Raw genomic sequence first — 19,783 nt, forward strand, 5'->3', positions numbered from 1 at the left:
ACAATCCTCCCATTTTACTTGATATTTACTATATCAAAGCAGCACGTACATAAAATGAAAATGCATACACTTCCATTTGGGACATAAACGACAGAATAAAAATAGCCAAATCTCAATTCATGTAGCACTTCATTATATCAAGCAATAGCAGCCTGCATTTGCTATTTATGTGCTGGGACAAGATCCATAGACATCAAGTCACAAGCTGGTCTCCAACCGTAATAAATAAATTTATAGACATCAAGTCTACATGCAAAAAAATTTTATGCAGTATAGATCACTCCCACACACAGGCCAAGAAAACCCACTACCATTTGCCATAGAAACTCTGTCCCACCAGAAAATGAGGCTTTGGCCCTATGCACACTTCACTCAAATTCAGGGCATACTTGAGTACAGACTGAAGCACAGCTGCACTTTTAACCCCTCCATATCAAGTCTTTTAGCAACAGAATACAAAAGCCAATGTGTGGATTCGTCACATGTAGGGGGTTCTGCACAATCAGCAAACCCACAAAACCAGGTGTCCCTGCAAGGAGCTCCTGTGATGGCCTCTCTGTACAAACATTCGTGTGCTATGTGCAGTTAAAAGAAGAAGACCTGACATCAGGAGTGGGGCTAAAACCATGCCCACTCCAGCCTATTCCCTACATGTATGTAGAATGTAAAAAGGTAAAGGTAAAGGGACCCCTGACCATTAGGTCCAGTCATGGCCGACTCTGGGGTTGCGGCACTCATCTCACTCTATAGGCCGAGGGAGCCAGCGTACAGCTTCCGGGTCATGTGGCCAGCATGACTAAGTCGTTTCTGGCGAACCAGAGCAGCGCATGGAAACGCCGTTTACCTTCCCACTGGAGCGGTACCTATTTATCTACTTGCACTTTGATGTGCTTTCGAACTGCTAGGCTGGCAGGAGCAGGGACCTAGCAACGGGAGCTCACCCCATCACAGGGATCTGAACCACCGACCTTCTGATCGGCAAGTCCTAGGCTCTGTGGTTTAACCCACAGCGCCACCCGCGTCCCTATGTAGAATGTACTTTGGGCTAATAGGTCTATTCAAGTGTTCTAAAAGCCCTAATGCAATGAGGGAATGAAAGGAAAGGCATGTTAGATCTGCCACTCATTGCTGTCTCCGTAACCTTCCACAGACTGGAGAGGTAAAGTCTGAAACAGGGAGCCTGCTCTCTACTCAAATTGACCCCTTGCTGCAGAAGTTCTCTTTCCAACTTGTGGAGGACGGTACTAGCGCATGCACACCCTCGCTCTCTTGCATCACACAAATGATTTAGAATGCCTGGACACAGCTACTATCATTCCTACACAACCCAAATTAAAACTAGTATCTTGATTCATCATCACCATCACCAATTTATTCCACATTCTGAAGCTCGACTTAGCAACATCAATTCAAGTCTGAAAACCATTAATTCCCACTCCTCCCTTAAAACTTTCTGTAACATGTTTCATGCAACAAAGAATCAAAGTGCTAAGCATAAAAGCTGAATATGTCTGCAAGGCTACAACCATTTTATTTAACACAGAGTAATAAAACATGCTGACCTACAAAATTACTAAAGCATCTGTATCCTTGACTACATTTCATAAAATCCTCCCACACACAAAGCTCAAATCCCAAGGAAATAAGATGAATTTGTTTATATTAACCTGTATTAGATTCAGGAGCCATTGGCTGATATTTTATATTGAGGAAAACAGAAAATCTCAGGGGTGATGCACATTCTGGGCAAGACACGCTCAATAGCAACTCAGGGGCCGCAGGTTCAAGTTGTTATTTCTATCATAAATCTGCTATGTAGCCTTTAAAAATCAGTTTACTCATGGCATTATATACCCTAATTTTCATTCCTCAAGTAATCTTGCTATGGTTGAAGCCACAGTTTGAGAACTGGTACTGATAATGCCAAGGTTGCAGGTTCGATGGGACAGCTGCATATTCCTGCATTCCGGGGGGTTGGACTAGAATCAGGAGTGGCCAACTTCCAAGAGACTGCAATCCACTCACAGAGTTAAAAGCTGGCAGTGATCTACCCCCTTTGGTTCAGGTCATTTTAGGGGTGCAGGGCAAAGATGCTGAGTTTGTTTTGAGGGAGCCAAAGTTTTTTAGCTTCTTTGGAGGGAGCCACTGATCTACCGGTGATCTACCACAGACCTCCAGTGATCTACCTGTTTATTTTACACAGTGATCATGATCTACCTGTTGGACATGCCCAGACTAGATGATTTAACTAAACAATCCAGGGGTCCTTTAGCTTTTTTTTTTTTTTTTTTTTTTACTATTAATGTTGTGGCACAGGAACTTCTGCAGCACTGCTTATTGTTGCAGTAGAAAAGCAATGCTGTTGCACTCAGGTCCTACTTATGGGCTTTCCATAGTAACTGGCTGGACAGTGTGAGAACAGGATGTTGGACTAGATGTACTTTTGGAAAGATCCAGGACAGCTGTTCTTGTGTTCTTGAATCATATAATGTCAAAGGCCATAGACCAAATGGGAAGAACCCATTCTATAACTTCTCCACGCACCAGCATTATTCCTGCTAGAAACTGAGACAACAATGCCATAGGGAAAAGCCGCAACATGAACATGCGGCCTAGCATATGTGATCCAGGGCTTCTGATGGTACCAATATGACATGGGAAAGAGCAATTATGTTCCCTGGGCCATAGGTGTATCATGCCCTGGATTCTAAGAACCATTCTACACATACAGAATGAGACTGGAGTGGTGGGATTCTAGACTGTTGTGGTAGGATTCTGGACTGCACCATTTCAGACTGAAGGTTGGGGGGGAACGTCACACTTTTAACAAAGAGGACGTTTTAAAACTTCCAAGGCAGTTCCTGGGGTTAGTGGAAATTCTCTAGAGGTAGGCAGAAGCACCACATAATTAAAAAAGAAGAGTTTAGTATAGGCCTCTCTTGATGTGCTAGTTTAATATATGTTGGGACATGCTATATTGTGACATGCCCCTCCAGTAGCGGTTTCAAATATTACAGTTGAGAATTATATAATCTCTATCTTCTTTTTAAATTATTTGTAATGTACAGAATGATTCTAAGTTATTTAATGCAGGGATTGGTAATGTGCTGCCCCTAGGTGCCAGTACCTCCTAGCCATTAAAGGTCTAGGTCAGTACTCTTCAACCATTTCAGACCAGGTATGCATATTTAATCCAAACAGGCATTTGGGGCCCCATTTCTTTTATTTTCTTTACCTTCTGTTTGTATGGTTGCAGCGCTTCTGTTGTGATCCACCTTGCACCAAGCGACCATACAAAGGCTGATGATCTAAGTAACTATTCCCTCCAAAATGCACAATACAGTCATACCTGGGGTAGAAGTTGCTTCATAGAATCATAGAGTTGGAAGAGACCACAAGGGCCATCGAGTCCAACCCCCTGCCAAGCAGGAAACACCATCAGAGCACTCCTGACATATGGTTGTCAAGCCTCTGCTTAAAGACCTCCAAAGAAGGAGACTCCACCACACTCCTTGGCAGCAAATTCCACTGTAGAACAGCTCTTACTGTCAGAAAGTTCTTTCTAATGTTTAGGTGGAATCTTCTTTCTTGTAGTTTGGATCCATTGCTCCGTGTCCGCTTCTCTGGAGCAGCAGAAAACAACCTTTCTCCCTCCTCTATGTGACATCCTTTTATATATTTGAACATGGCTATCATATCACCCCTTAACCTCCTCTTCTCCAGGCTAAACATGCCCAGCTCCCTTAGCCGTTCCTCATAAGGCATCGTTTCCAGGCCTTTGACCATTTTGGTTGCCCTCCTCTGGACACGTTCCAGTTTGTCAGTGTCCTTCTTGAACTGTGGTGCCCAGAACGGGACACAATACTCCAGGTGAGGTCTGACCAGAGCAGAAACGCTCAGGTTGAGCGTTTCCAGGTTGCGCTCCGCGGTGACCCGGAAGTAACGGAACATGCTACTTCCAGGTTTCGTCGCTCGCGCAGACGCTCAAAATGACGTCATGCGCAGAAGCGGCGAATCACGACCCGTACATGCGCAGACACAGGTTGCATTCTGCTCTGGATGTGAATGGAATGGATCCCGTTTGCATCCAGAGGTACCGCTGTACATAACAGACTCTTTGCTCTTCCTGCTCAGTTCCTTGTGGCACAGACTTGGCCTCTCTACATTGCACATGGCCTCATACATTGCCTATATGGCACTGGATGCCAGGATTGACACCCATCAGCCTATATATTTGGAGCACAGTAGAGGTGCAAAGAGCTTCACTCTGTGAGCAAGCGCAATGGTGGCTGAGGTTGGTGCCTTCCTTTTCCATTGAGGAGGGAGTGATAGGGGGCATCTCCACACCATATCCTAGTCCTCTCTCCCTCTGCTCTTTCCGATGTGGCGGTCATTTTGTGTTAGGCCATGCTCTCATGGCAGCCATTTTGTGGCTGGCACCATGGCACTTTCTCAAAACTCTGAAGTGCAACCCCTGATTTAATGCATAGATTTATCTCAACATGTTCCCGAAGGCTCTACCAATAAGTGACCCAAAGTTTACAAACATTGCTAGTCCTACTTTTTAACCAAGTTGTATTAACTATAACTGGCTACTCTGTAAAACATGTACAATCACAATTGTGAAGGAATATATAAATATCCAAAAGTTTAAGCTGCAATTTCTTTCTTTCTTATTTCTTTTTTTACAACAGAAAACCTGATCATATGTTCACAGCTACAAAATCCCTCATATCTTAATAAAAATGACTTATTGGTAGCTTTCCAACAGTGCAAAGAAAATGCAAGCATAAGCTTGGATGTGCAATTTAAGTAGTCATGCCAACTTTCACATCAAGGGAGGCAAAGTATATCAACTTCTTCATATTTTCTTTTTTCTTTTAAAAGGACAAGCATTCACTTTTTTGGGGGGGGGGGTGTTAGTATGAAGCTGTTAATGTGGTCAATTGAAAAATGTCCTGTGGGGAAATATTATCTCTTCCACCACAGCACAAAAGCAAACAAACTAACTAGGAAGCAGATTGCACCCTGCTGCTTTTAATGGCACTGCTGTTTGTTATTTCAACAGTAAAACAAGTTTAGAATCAAAACAGCATTTTTCTGAATCCAACGCCGTCAAGCAAGCAGTGCAGAACACCAGAGAACTACCATCTAGTTTCTCTTTAACATGTGTGCTGAACCAAAGTTCAGTAAATAGGCTGGGTAGCACATTTTCTGGTAAGGAGGAATGAGTGAACAATATTTACCCTAGACATATTGCTAGGATGGCAGTTTTGTACAAATCCCTTTTGCCTATTGAACACATTCTCAATTCAGACATTACACCAATCAGATGTTTTACATTAACCAATCAGAGAACCAAAGCCACTATTTTAGTTTCCAAACATATAGACAACCCATTGTTTAGAATGGCTTGTGGGCTTTCGTTTTTCTATCTGCCCAGACTCCTATTTCTATGGTGCAGCAGCCTAGAGCATGGGTAGGCAAACTATGGCCCGGGGGCTGGATCTGGCCCAATTGCCTTCTAAATCCAGCCCACGGATGGTCCGGGAATCAGCGCGTTTTTACATGAGTAGAATGTGTCCTTTTATTTAAACTGCATCTCTGGGTTATTTGTGGGGCCGGCCTGGTGTTTTTACATGAGTAGAATGTGTGCATGTATTTAAAATGCATCTCTGGGTTTTTTGTGGGGCATAGGAATTTGTTCGTTCCCCCCCAAAAATATACTCTGCCCCCCCCCACGAGGTCTGAGGGACAGTGGACTGGCCCCCTGCTGAAAAAGTTTGCTGACCACTGCTCTAGAGGCTGACCAATAGCAACTGTGGTTTGTAATACAAAAACACTACTTGGCAAAAATCATGCAATACCATGGTTAATTTTTAAAATGGAAAGGAAACTTACAGAGATTATGGCTAGTTAATTTTGTGTTCACCTGCCACAAAATGTAACATATCTATAGATTTGGCAAGAGGCTAAAGCTGTTATGGAGCAGCTCTGTGTCTTTCCAGTTTGACTCAATATTTGGGACCAAATTTGATTTATTAAAAATGATGTTCTGCCCTGACCCCATTTACTATAATGGGGAATCTAAAAACAGCTATACCTCGTTGAGTCACCAACAGAAAAAGGTTTGTCTGTATTTTGTGTAATATAATTTGGATTTTAGTGTTGTTTGTATAGAAGAGAATAGAAAGAGGTTTGTATCAACTTCAATCAATTTTATTTGAATACTTGAATATTTATTCCAATACTTTTACATATTTAATGTACCTCATTGGTTCAGCAACAAGGCTAAGGTCTTTGGGTTTATGAATGAGGAAAATTGTTGGGAGTTATTAGGTATATTTTTGCAGATGTATAACTAAAAAAGTGAATAATGTGAAACAGATAAATACTGGAAATCCATATTATTTATCAAAGAAGCAAGTTTTGTAGAACAGTAAGCTCCTGTGAAAAGTTCTATTAACAGAGAAGCAAGTTTTGTAACATAAAAAGCTCCTGTAAAAAAACAAGATTTTTTTGTTATTGGAACAAATCTCATTGCAGTAATTTATAATCCATTGCCTGCGTGGGTTGTTTTCATTTTTTGCAAACAAAGAGGTGGACAGAAACACTTGTGCAAACCTCCAGTTGTCATAACTGACAGCTTTTGTGTTGGGCAGAAGCATCCCTAGCCAGGAGCTAAGGGGCTAAAGCCCTGAGTATGTTTTTTCCAAAGCCTCAGAGCTTTGCTATGGCCTGAGCAGCTGCTTTTCCAAAATGGTGGGCTACAACCCATGGCATCTCATGGTATGCCTCAAGGTGTGTGGGGGCCGTCTCTGAAACCCTGCCACTGAATATATACAGTGGGCTGGTTAGATGGACCAGTGGTCTGAATCAATATAATTAATGGTCAGTTAGATGAACTAATGGTCTAACTCTCATTCTGTGAGAGAACTAGGTAGAAGAAGGCTCCTCTGAGTTGGATTATGAGCTCCAACTGTATCCTTGTCCCAGCCAAGAGAGTCAATGGCCTCAAAGAATGCAGCTGGGTCTCAGGAAGGGACTCAATGAATCAGCCTAAGCCCTAATCCAAAGCAAAAGGAAAGGCAAGGAGAGATATCTATAACCCAACCACAAAAACCAAGCAAACTACAAACAAGTTAGAAAATCACATGTATAAATGAGGGCACAACTGAAATACATCAAATTTTATAACCACAGGTATTTTAAAATCAAATACCCAATGCACAAACAACAGACAAAGAGAAAAAACTTCTACATGACAAACCCACAATGTACAACAAATACCAAATGCATTTCAACCAAACATTGGTCTACTTGATGAAATGCCACCAAAAGCTGAAATACAAACCAAAGTCCGTGACGACTCCACAAATCAGGACTGCCACCTTCCCTAAGTCTGCCAACTTCAAAAAAACCAGAAAATCCTTCCTTGCCTCTGCTGTATCCCTCTAGCTGAAGGATGGTCCCAGCTGTAACCCTCCAGGTGTTGTTAGACTCCAACTCCCTTCAGCCCCAGCCAGAATGCCTAATGGTCAGGGATAATAGGAGCTGAAGTCCAACAACAGCTGGAGGGCCACCAGTTCCCCATTCCTACACATCTAGAAAGTAGATTAGGTTGAGAGACAGTGGTCAACCCCAAACTACCAAGTCAGCTTCATGGTTGGGAAGGGACCTGAACCAAGGCAAAAGTCCACTCTCTGTGTACTAGCTGCACTGTTTCATACTTCAGTGTGAAGTATGGATAAGTCTATTTCTGGTCTGATTCAATTTTGCAAGTGCTTTTTCATAAGGTCATTCTGTCCTGTTTCTACACTACGCTAACCTGTGATTTACTTATTTTTTAAATCCATATGAATTTTTTATTTGAATATGTAGTCAAATACATATTTTATCACAAAATATGCATTTAAATGCATATTTTTACATCAATACACACACCTACAAACATATATAGTGCTAACATATGCATTTTTGTATGTATTTTGAGACAAGAACTATATCAGACAAGCGCTAAATGCTAAAGACATGTTCTGACCTGTGTATTCGTCTGACAGGTGGAAATTAGATCAGCTTGCTCAAAAATATGGCCCAAGCAAAATTCTCCTACATTACTACTTTGAAGAAATCTACTCTAAAGCAGGAGCTTGTGAAGGGAACTACCAGTAAAGAGGTGGATCAAGTCTAAATCACCGTGTCTCCTGTTAGTTTCACCCCAATCTAACACTTTTAAAAAAGCAAACATAAATATCACTAGTGTGAACACCTGGAATAGTTTGCCTTCATTTAACATACAGAGTGGAAAAGGTTTCTGATTCCTTCAAAGTTATTATACTGCAAGGAATCCATATGTTAAAGTCAAAAGAAGAAAAGAAAATACAGCCAGCTCCACATTGCTTCTGGCACTCTACAATGTAAGCAGTCTATTCCCAGAACATGTTAAAGGTTCAGCTCCTGTTATTGCAGAACAGATCCAGTAAGTTAATATTGGGTGGTGAGTGTCACATACAATTGCTTAACATCTCTGTGTATTCAGAGGCACTGTAGGCTATTTGTAGTGGAATGGAAGCACATTATACCCCCATAAAAGCAATAGAAAGTCTGGAGAGAGGATATACAGTAGGAGAACTAACTCCCAACAGCAATTTTCTGAACAAAAATTGCTGCTTAAAGTTCATTCACCTATCAGATAGGATTTACAGTTTTGCATTAAATCAAATCCAGCTGCCTGCATCTGGTAGTAATGAATACCTGTAGCACAAGAGGAAAAGGGTGGGGAACGAGGGAACCTCCTTAGGCCAAAACACAACACATTGACTTAAGCATTCAATATTTGTGTGTACGGGGAAAGGATTATTTCCTGAGATCTGTAATAATCATCATTTCAGACAACCAAAATCATTTTAAAATTGAACAACTTTTCATTGATTTCCTTACCATGTGCGCTTATCCTACCTATATACAAGTATTTGCAGCTGCCTCCTGAATTTTTATGTTAACAAGGTATCTGTAATTGCATTTATGGATTTCTCCTGCAGCCGATTTTGTCATTTTGTCTTGCCTGGCACTTCCTCCACAAACAATTTATGCTGTGTGGCTTCATCTCATCGTTAAAATCCCTCTGTAATGTTTCCAACTATTGCTCTCCTAACACCACAAGCCTCAAAGTGAAAGGCAAGCTCAGATTATTCAAAGGTTCAGAATCCTTTCTAGAGCACCTCCCTGCACCTTTTCCATAGTGAATCATGGGCTGGCCAGGAGCCTCTCTTTATAACAATATTTCCATTAATGTTTAAGTATCTGGCTCTTCACTGCTAGAGGAAAAAGGGGCGACTGCACTGCACAATAGCATAACTGGAGATACCCCAGTATCCAGAACCAAACCAGATCAGAACTCATTCAGCACCTCAATGCCAGATAAGCAAGGTAGGCTATAAGCTTAGCTATGGTACCATAAAATCTCACCACCTTTATTCCCAATACGTACATAAATAAAGGATAGCTTAAACACCCATCAGAAGAAATCTGACTGATAGTGAAGCCAATATTAGCTTACCTGTTTAAGTGCCTTTTTGGTGTGCTGTTGGAAGGAAGACACTAGCTTGCTTTGCATTGGTGCATTCGTAAGGCTTGAGTCCCGAACGGAAGACATTTCTTCAGGTGCTTGCTTAGTACAAACTAAGAATATAGAAATAAAACAAAGCACTGAGAACTGAGGAAAATCAGTCTGCAAATTTAATTTAATTTAGAGATCACAGAACTACCCTAGGAAAGAAAATCTCTGGGCTGATCTGCCATGTGTGAAAGCTGTTGCATTGCAAAGAACATGGAATATCTTCAGGGTGGTTTATGGAAGAACGTGACCAACTGTGAAGTAAGATGCAACCAGAAACAGCCATTCAAACAGTCACAGATTTGCCTAATGTTAATTCAGGGGAACTAAAGACCTGCTGAAATCATTTTGATCTTTTCTTGTTCCAAGTCGAATCTGGGCCTCTATCTACAAACAACATCTGCATGGCCACTGGCAATGAAATCACACAAAGCTCCATTTTGTCGAGAGGTAAATTTTTAACTGTGTACTGCCAACACATGCTAAATCCAGTGAATGACTTGATACATACAAATTAACATCTGTGAACTGTCTTTCACTGCAATTTGAAAATGTACTCTGTTCTCTGCAACAAAGTTCAAAACTAAGCAGGACGCAATAAGGAGGAAAATGGCCAACTCAAGAAGCAAAACATGGAGGTTGTGGAAACATTAAAGAACTTAATAGGATAATAGAATTTAACAGCTGTAAGAGATCCCCTGACCTAGCAGGTCAGTGGTAAAGCTCAGCCAGGAGGAAAATGGGTAACAACACATAAAATAATTTCTGCCCGGTGTTCCAAGTTCCTAAATCAAATGGCAAGGACATTGTAAAGTTAACTATTCCTAATGCTTGTGAGAGCGCCAACTAGCAATTTGATTGTAGAGCGAGCACAGCACCTTAAAATGTTAACAGTACTTCATGTATGTTCTGTTATGTGGGGCCGGCTCACCCATAAGGCAGTGTGAGGCAGCTGCCTTGGGTGGTGGATGCCATAGAGGCAGCGCCCCTGTGAGCAAACCCACCCCTCACTTCACTGTTGCTGGAGCAGCAGTGCTGGCAGCAGCGCCAGCGGCCAGTGAGGTCTCGCAAGATCTCACTGAAAACTTGCAAGGTCTTGTGGAGCACATTAAATCTTATGAGATTTTGGCAAGATATCAAGAGGTCTTGTCGGAAGTCGCAGCCACCGCTTCACAAAAAGCGCCACATAAGCCAGGTACGGGAGGCTGTGGTGTCATAATTTGCACTCACAATGCTATTGGGGCGGTTGTATGCAATCCCACTTTCAATACTAGTTGCAACTGCAAAGCTTCTAGGCTGGTCATATTGCTTCACTTCCAGTCAGTGCTTATCCTGTAGCTTCTGGCTGAGATCCCATAATTTTTCATAACACAAATGTTTGGGGTTGTTTTGTCCTGCTTTCGTTGCACTATAGGCCCACTCCCCAACATCAGTAATGTGGTATCATCTGGGAAGCAGCACAGAACAATTAATAGAGCAGAATAAATCCATGCACTATTATTGTGTCAAAAACACGTTGCAGAATAAAATGCCAGACTGGAAGGGCCTGCAGTATCATTCTGAAGCCAGGCAGAGGAAATGCAGTGTTTTCATTCTACCCTCTGCCAGTTGGGGGGGAAATGGTACTACAGTCACCAGGGCTACAAATATGTGGCAAAAAAAGAGAAAGTAACAAGGTGGTGTTTTTTTAAAACAAACAAACACACACACAAAAACTGTGACCTGATTCAAATATTGCAACCAATCTCCACATAAAGGTCTGGCTGTTAAAAATGTTAATGCATGCTACATAATGGCTGTATACATGACCTGTAACACTTACAAGTTCCTTGCCACATGAATCATTTCATTTTGTATTCACATTACTATCACACATTTTTGTTTGCCATTGACACAGAAAGTCTCTGCAGGATTGGAACCTATTTCAAGTAAACAACTTGTAAACATTACAGCCTTCCCTTAGAGCTGGCACAAGGCGTAACAAAACAGCATATAACTGCTACCATTATGTCTAAATTGACTGATAGTTACTGCTAAATTCCAAGACAGAAAGGCACCAAAGAGTAGAATACAAGAACCAAGTAAATTAGAGTAAGTATGACAATACCAACCTCACTCAGATTTCATTCAATTCTGTCAAGATGGTGGAGGGGACTTAGAGACATGTTTTATTTTTGCATGTTCAGACCCAGAAACCTCCCCCCCTAAATAAATTCACACTTGACTCAAATTTTGGTTTTGGTTTTTGGCAGAATTTAGGCCACAACTTTATTGATTACATAAAGTGATTGGTTGCATAGGCTCTGGTTCGACTAGCTCCCCGCCATGCAGGTAGCGCTGACCCAGAGTTCCAGCATAGGTCAGCCAAGGGTGAACACCTGGATAAGTAAAAAGTCAGGAACGGACTATGTCTGCCACCCAGATGTCCCCCTGGACTCAGGTACAGGCACAACCCACCTCAGGGGTTGACCGGACCATTTGAATCCCTCGATTCCTTTAACGGAATACCCTTCACATAGGGATGGCAAGAGCGTTCTCCCATCTCTAGCACCTGAACCAGAGCCTATCTGCAACCTTACAAGTTGTGACGATTTGCTACGCAGCAGGCGAAACCCAAATGGCAACAGCCAATCAGGCAAGTGGGAAAAATTACTGCCGTGCCCCTGTCCCAACGACATAAGACAGACAATGGCATAGCAAGATCAAGCACAACAAGCCCTAAATATAGGGAGAGGTGGGCAGATGTTCTGAATGTACGCACCGAAAGAGGAAGCTCTGGGTCACATGCATGGGCATATATAGGTCCCTCAATCCATTTGGACTGTGCCCCATTGGCCAGATTAAACCCAGCATCGAGAGACCTACCAAGCAGGTGTTGTGGCTGACCAATCTTACCCACCCACAACACAGGGGATTGGTTTCCAGGTCTCCCCGCAACACGTGCCCTCTTTAAGGGATGACATGATTTCCCCCCAGTCATCAATGCAGAGACATACAAAGCTTCAGATTTCCCAAAGCAAGGCTCAGCTTCAGTCCCAAGGTGAAATGGGCTTCTTCAAAGTGGTGCAGGGCGCAGCACACCCCAGTCAAAGCAGATTCCAAACCAAATTTTTATTTCCTGTTCAAACCCCACATTTTATGAGATAATTTATTTCAGTTTTGTTTTGTTTTGTTTTTTGCTATGAGAATCATCACACTTATTCCACCATAGTTTACTCCATAGCATGTAGCGTCATACCCCACAGTATGACAGTCAAAAATGAATTAGCAAACAAAATGCTGATAGTTTCTGCAGAGGTTTTTATATATTAGCTGCAGTGCAGCTAATTTCTCCCATGACAAAAGGATTTTTACTTGCTCAGATACATAAAGGAACTAACTACCCAATATCTGTAACAATTAGTGATTTTAAATTGCATAACTGGCAATTATAGTTTCTAAGGAGCCATCTGAGTCTACCATGTAAATATTGTATACAATGCATGCATTGTTTTATTTAACCATTGGACTAATTTGCAGTGGATGGGGATCGCATGTCAGAGAAAAAGATGATGCTCTCTTAATTATACACGAACAATGAATATTACAGTATTTACTTGAAGCAGCTTTATTTATGTGAATATTTGACAGATAGGACAATTCACTGGTCCAATTCAAGCCCTCTCTGGGCAAAATATGATTAGGACTAGGGACTTTTCACCGTTCTCCTCTCCCCCAGTAAACCATGGTTTCACATTCAATGTACATGGTCAAAAATCACATTTAGTGTAAATAGAGATTGAAAACGCGGTTTCAAATGGGTTTTATGTTAGAGGGAAACTAGTTAGTACTACAATGGATGTAATGCAGAACCATGGGTGATGTTGTGATGGTGGGACAGGGGGATTGTTCCAGGAAAGGGAGGTAAGAAGTATTCATTCAGAAATGTTGATTTCAGTTTGAAAACGATCTATCTGCTGAGAGGCAGCACTACACTTGCATTGAGTCACTAAGAGTCAATGCTACTTTAATGGATAACAATGTTAGGGGATTAAAAAAAGTTAATGACTGGTGTTTTCTTTTGGGACCACAGTGCATGGAGAGGGTTGTTTAATTCTTGGGCTTCCCATAGGCCAATGTGAGAAGGACTCTCCTCCCTGGAAGAGAGGGGAGTGGTTGTGGGCGGGAGCCTGAGCACCGCCCCTAGCAGGGGGCAACCGCCCCCTGCCTTCCTAGTTCACCTGGCTGGCGCCCCGCCCACCGGCCGGCACCCAATCGGGTGCCGCCGGGGGGCGTGTTCTTCTAACCTTAACTCAGAGCATCAGCCTTCCCCCGGCCTCTTTCCTCTTCGTCTCATCGAGAGTCACCCACCCTCCACTCCCTTTAGCTCAGGGTCTCGGCCTTGCTATGGACCTTAGGTTGGTCGCCCTGGTTAGTCGGGGGGCCTGGTAGGAGTTTTTCCGCACGGCAGTAGGCCATGAGGTTTTTTCGCCTACCTCGTAGCAATCGTCACAACTTTGTGGTATTGGTGGGTAGGTTAGGCATTGGATTATTGCGTTGTGGTGTGTTGGAAGGCTAGGTGTGGCCATCGCCTAAGCCTTCAATTTTGGGTATTCCGTTAAAGGAATCTGGCGGTCGTGTATTCTGTCCGATGCCTGCTTGGCGGGAGGCCATGGCACGACCCTCGGTGACATCAGGGGAGAGCTTATAGTTGTATTAGCATCAACAGGCTCCGCCCACTGGTGATTCAACCCCTGTGGTGGACATCCAGTGCCTAAGCCAATACCTTTTCACTGCTGTAACCAATAAAGTTGTGGCCTTTTCACGCCCATAAACCATATATCACGTGTCCTTGTGTATTCTTTTCTACGGCGCGGGGGTCGGGCCCTCGAACCACAACAGGATGCTTTGCCAGATGGGTCACGGGCCTAATCCATCAGGTTCTTCTTATGATCTTATTAAGCAGCTCATTGGATAAGGGAAGGGTCACTGGGAGAGTGTGTGTTTTAATCCATCCCCACTCTGCCATTTGCTCAATCTGAAACATTCCACAGAGGCTACTTCTAGGTACTTTTATTTTCCCATCAGCAGGGGAATCAGTGAAAGAGCTTGAAGGGGGTGGGTTTAAATGCCAGCTCCCTCGGTGCCACTTCCCTAATCAAACTAGCACCCTCCCATACCTACACTGAGGTAAAGCAAAAGATGTGTAGGTAACTTACAAACATTTAACTTGTGCTTATTCAGATTTATGCACTTGGCAAAAAATAAATAAATAAATAAATTAAAAGGGGGTAGAAAAGTGGCAGGTGTCCAGGGATAAAGACATGGCAATTCCACCTGCCATTGAACCCAATACATTATTTTGGCTTTACGTGCTATCTCCGGAAAGTAACCCCCACATAATTTGAGAGTCGCCTGTACTGAGTTTTTGTCAACTGTGACCAAAATGTAAAAAATAAAATAAAAAATAGAACTTGTAATATACATAATGCTTTTTTCTAGACAAAAATTAATAACTAATATATATATTTCTAGGTTTTACAGTGGTTGGTGTTTTTTTTAAGTAGTCTGAAATGTGATTTATATCAATAACCATTCTAACATCAGAAGCAGCTAGCGTTACTGGAAGATTTATAAAGACAGACAAAAGTGTTGTAACTAAAAATATATGAGAATGCAGTAAAGCAAAACATGTTCTAATCTTCCTCCAACATAGTCTCAGCCAAGCTCTTTCTCATATGCTCACAAAAGGCTGCCAATAAGAAAAAAGAAGACGAAAACTTGAGAGAAAACATGGAGGTGCCAGCTTCAAATGAATATGCAAATTTTGGGTGATGTATAGAAGAAAGCTTGAACCATTCCATTCTTCCCTCCTCTAAAAATAAATGTAACAGTACACTTGTTTTCAATTTCAGACCAAGTAGATTTGAATAAGATGGGGAGATGCTTTTCCTTCATTGTTGTAAGAGGAGGGAAATTGCCCACAAGTGGTTGTGTTACCAAGCAGATATTAATATTTATTTCCTATTCTTCTGCCTTATCTAAAGCTGAAAAAACATACCAATATTCCCAACAAAATAATAATGCAATCCTACACATATCTACTCCGAAGTAAGCCCCACTGAGTTGAATGGGGCTTACTCCCAGATAAGCGTGCTGAGGGCTGCAGCCTGGATGATACAAAATGCACCCATAGGAACAGAATGCAAATAGAAACCTCTTAAAATATCTTATAAACTCAATACTTTTGCTTTGGGTGACACAAATCTATATACGCATTGACATAAATGGTCATGCACTGTCAACACACATACACCAAATAATCATCTAAATCACTCTGATCTCTAGAGCTTAACCTGCAAAATCAGAACACTTTTTCTCCAGCCACTCAGCTTGGCTCTTTTTAAAAGAGAAAGAGAAAGCAATCAGGGAGCTAAACTGTACTACAGTCAAACAGATGTATGCACCTGGGACCAACAAGAGGCTTTAAACAAACTATGTAGCTGTTCTGTAGAAGCTGCTAACAGCTTAATTAACAACATTCAAGTGCCCCTTTGGGAAAAATAATATGGATATATCTTTAAGATGGCATGGTTACATTAAAAGAAACCAATGCAGCAGAACAATACTTCTGTAGCATGAAAAAAGAAGTGGATTTTAAAATGAGCAAGATAGCAGATAACCTACATACTCACTTCAAGTTTGAATCTTAGTGATGGACCTTTATTATAAATGGTAGAAAATTGTACTGGAAAGGGAGGCACTGCTGGGCATGGAAGTAGTGGTGTCATCCTTCCCTGACATTTGCTAGCACAAGGATATTGTTGGACTCCAGTTCCCACCAACCCCACCAACCACTGGTCATACTGGTTGGGGCTGATAGGAGCGGGAGCCCAGCAACATCTGGAGGGAGCACCACACTCTAACATGACGTGTTTATCATTGGGGACTTCTGGCTGGATTATAGACCATCATTCACAGTGACTTGCATGCTGCCACTGGAATCCAAAGAACTACTTCTGGCAAACCACAGGTTAGGGGCATACTTATGTGGGATTTTTCCCCACTTGCTCCCCACACACCTAAAACATCAGACCCAGCCATGCCATTATCATAGTAGCACTGCTTTTGAAAGTGCTCTACATTTCAAAAAAGGATTATTTTGTGTACAGCAGTGGTTCCCAATTAGCTTAAGTACTGTGAATCCCCTATTTTTCAAAAGCCAAGCCATGGACCCCCATTTCTGAAGGAATTGACTGACTGACTGATTGAATTTATATACCGCCTTATACCTGGAGGTCTTTCGGCAGTTCATAGAATAAAATCAAAATTTAAAACCACAAGATACACAATCAAAACAAAAACAACCCCCCCACCCCCCCAAAGCTCCACATTTTAAAAGGGCATATGATGTCAATCAAATCAACCAAAGGCCTGGTTAAAAAGGAACGTTTTTGCCTGGCACCTAAAGAGGTGTATAATGAAAGTGTCAGGCGAACTTCCCTGGGGAGAGCTTTCCACTGCAGAGAAGGTCCGTTTTCATGTTGCCACCCTCTGGACCTCTCAAGGAGGCGACACACAAAGAAGAGCCTCAGAAGATGATCTCAGGGTTCATATGGAAAGAGTTGGTCCTTGAGGTACTGCAGTCCTGATCCGTTTAAGGCTTTATAGGTATAAACCAGCACTTTGAATTGGACCCAGAAACTAACAGGTAGCCAGTGCAGTCGGACCAGGATCGTGTAATATGCTCAAACCATCTAGCTCTGGTGAGCAACCCAACCACGGAATTCTGCACTAGCTGAAGTTTCTGAACCGTCTTCAGAGCAAGCCCTATGTATAATGCATTGCAGTAATCTAACCTTGAGGTAACCAGAGCAGAGACAACAGTAGTTAGGCTATCCCTGTCCAGATAAGGGCGTAGCTGGGCCACCAGCTGAAGCTGATGGAAGGCACTCTGGGATACTGAGGCCACCTGAGCCTTGAGCGACAGCAAAGGATCCAGGAGCACTCCCAAGCTATGAACCTGCTCCTTTGGAGGAAGTGTAACCCCATCAAGAGCAGGCAACCTCCCAGCCATCCGTTCTAGGGAACCACCCACAAACATTGCCTCAGTCTTATCTAGATTGAGTTTCAGTTTGTTGGCTCTCATCTAGTCCATTACTGAGGCAAGACACTGGTCCAGCACTGCCTCACCTGCAGATGTAAAGGAGAAATAGAGCTAAGTGTCATCAGCATACTGCTGACAACGTATTCCAAACCTCCAGATAACAACACCCAGCAGTTTCATGTAGATGTTAAACATATGGGATAGGATTGAGCCCTATGGAACCCAACACTGAAGGCTCCACAGGGTTGAAAAGCATTCCCCAAGCAGCACCCTCTGGGAATGACCATCCAAGTAGGACTGGAACCACCGCAAATCAGTGCCACCCACCCCTAGTTCGGACAGTCACTCCAGAAGGATACCATGGTTGATTGTATCAAAAGCCGCTGAGAGGTCAAAAAGAATTAACAGGGACATGTTCCCCTTGTCTCTCTCTCTCAACAGAGGACATTATACAGGGTGACCAAAGCAGTTTCTGTGCCAAAACCAGGCCTAAACCCCAATTGAAATGAATCCAGAAAATCAGTTTCTTCGAAAAGCACCTGGATCTGATCTGTTCTGGTCTATATCTCTATAGTAGTTTTTGTTATGGGGATAGTGCCACAGACCCCCTGAGTGGGTTATGTGGACCCTCTGGGGTCTGCAGACCACCAACTGAAACCACTATACTGCACAGTTCTTTGGATCCTGTTATAAATATATTTTTAAAATATTGTCCAGTAGCACCTTCCTTCTTGTTGCTGTCAACATTGCCATCAGGTTAATATCCTGATTTTTTTCTGGATGATTCCACTAAGCAGCTGTTTAACCTTCTGGACTTTAATTAGCCCAGCCTACTCCCTTTTTTGGGACGCGGGTGGCGCCACAGAGCCTAGGACAGGGGTCTGCAACCTTTAAGACAAAAAGAGCCACTTGGACCTGTGCACATGCACGCCGCTGCCCTCCAATCTGACAGTGGGCGGGAAGGTGACGTCGGGACGGTGCGTGACTAACGCACGCACCGCCCCCATGCGATGTCACAGCCAGTACAGCGCCCGCCACAGTGGGGAGTGTCGGGGCGCACAATGCGCCTCCTCCCCTCGCTAGTATCCGCCCCGGAGCCGCGGCAAAGGTGTAAAAGAGCCACATGCGGCTCCGGAGCCGTGGGTTGCCGACCCCAGGCCTAGGACTTGCCGATCAGAAGGTCGGCAGTTCGAATCCCCGCAACGGGGTGAGCTCCCGTTGCTCAGTCCCTGCTCCTGCCAACCTAGCAGTTCAAAAGCGCATCAAAGTGCAAATAGATAAATAGGTACTGCTCTGGTGGAAGGTAAACTGAGTTTCCGTGCGCTGCTCTGGTTCGCCAGAAGCGGCTTAGTCATGCTGGCCACATGACTCGGAAGCTGTACGCTGGCTCCCTCGGCCTATAGAGCGAGATGAGCGCCGCAACCCCAGAGTCGGTCACGACTGGACCTAATGGTTAGGGGTCCCTTTACCTTTTTTACTCCCTTTACTGGCTAGAGTAGTATGACACATAGGCATGGGGTGTATAACAAGGTATCTCCCCCCCCCCCGCCCCCCAAAAGAAAACTATGCTTTTACTTAAGATTTTAGAAAGACAGTAAGTTAAACAGTTTTTGTGAAAATGATTCTGGAATACAGCTAATTATACAATTTGAGTAGTTATTGCCCACATGAGCAAATAAAAAGCGGGGGGAGAGATGAATCCATCCGACTACCTTTCTATGCAGAAACCAATACTTAGAAGTCTGCATCCCCTGGTTTAGCTTCTGGATTCCCCCTGTAGTTTTCTCAAGGTCCTTGCCACAGTACCCAACTACATTTTCCAGTTCTCTTAAAGCATTTCAGCACTTTCCCCCTTATTGCCAAGTTTCTTCAATGAACCATTGACCCTCCTGTGCAAATTTCTACCCACGGACTTCTGATTCTTCTGCATGAGAGCCCCTAAAGCAAAAGGCAATAATTTTACAACCAGACAGAACACAAAATGGGGAGCAGTTTCGCTCCTTCACAAACAACTTCTGAAGGGCCAAAGATTTGCTAGCCCTGGTTTACACACACACACACACACACACACACTATTGCGT

The 19,783-nt window shown here is 43.0% G+C and overlaps 1 protein-coding gene across 3 annotated transcripts in view; it reads right to left on the reverse strand.

Annotated features, from left to right (window-relative positions):
• Positions 1-19,783, reverse strand: part of ASXL3 (ASXL transcriptional regulator 3) — a 103,914-nt gene that overhangs the window by 24,246 nt on the left and 59,885 nt on the right. For all 3 annotated transcript variants that reach the window (XM_083451497.1, XM_083451498.1, XM_083451499.1), the window contains one exon: positions 9,560-9,681. In XM_083451497.1, coding sequence (XP_083307623.1) covers positions 9,560-9,681 — 122 coding nt within the window. The remainder of the gene's footprint in view (positions 1-9,559; positions 9,682-19,783) is intronic.

This window comes from Podarcis tiliguerta (genome assembly GCF_965153285.1).
Source record: "Podarcis tiliguerta genome assembly, chromosome: 7".
Lineage (NCBI taxonomy): Eukaryota > Metazoa > Chordata > Lepidosauria > Squamata > Lacertidae > Podarcis > Podarcis tiliguerta.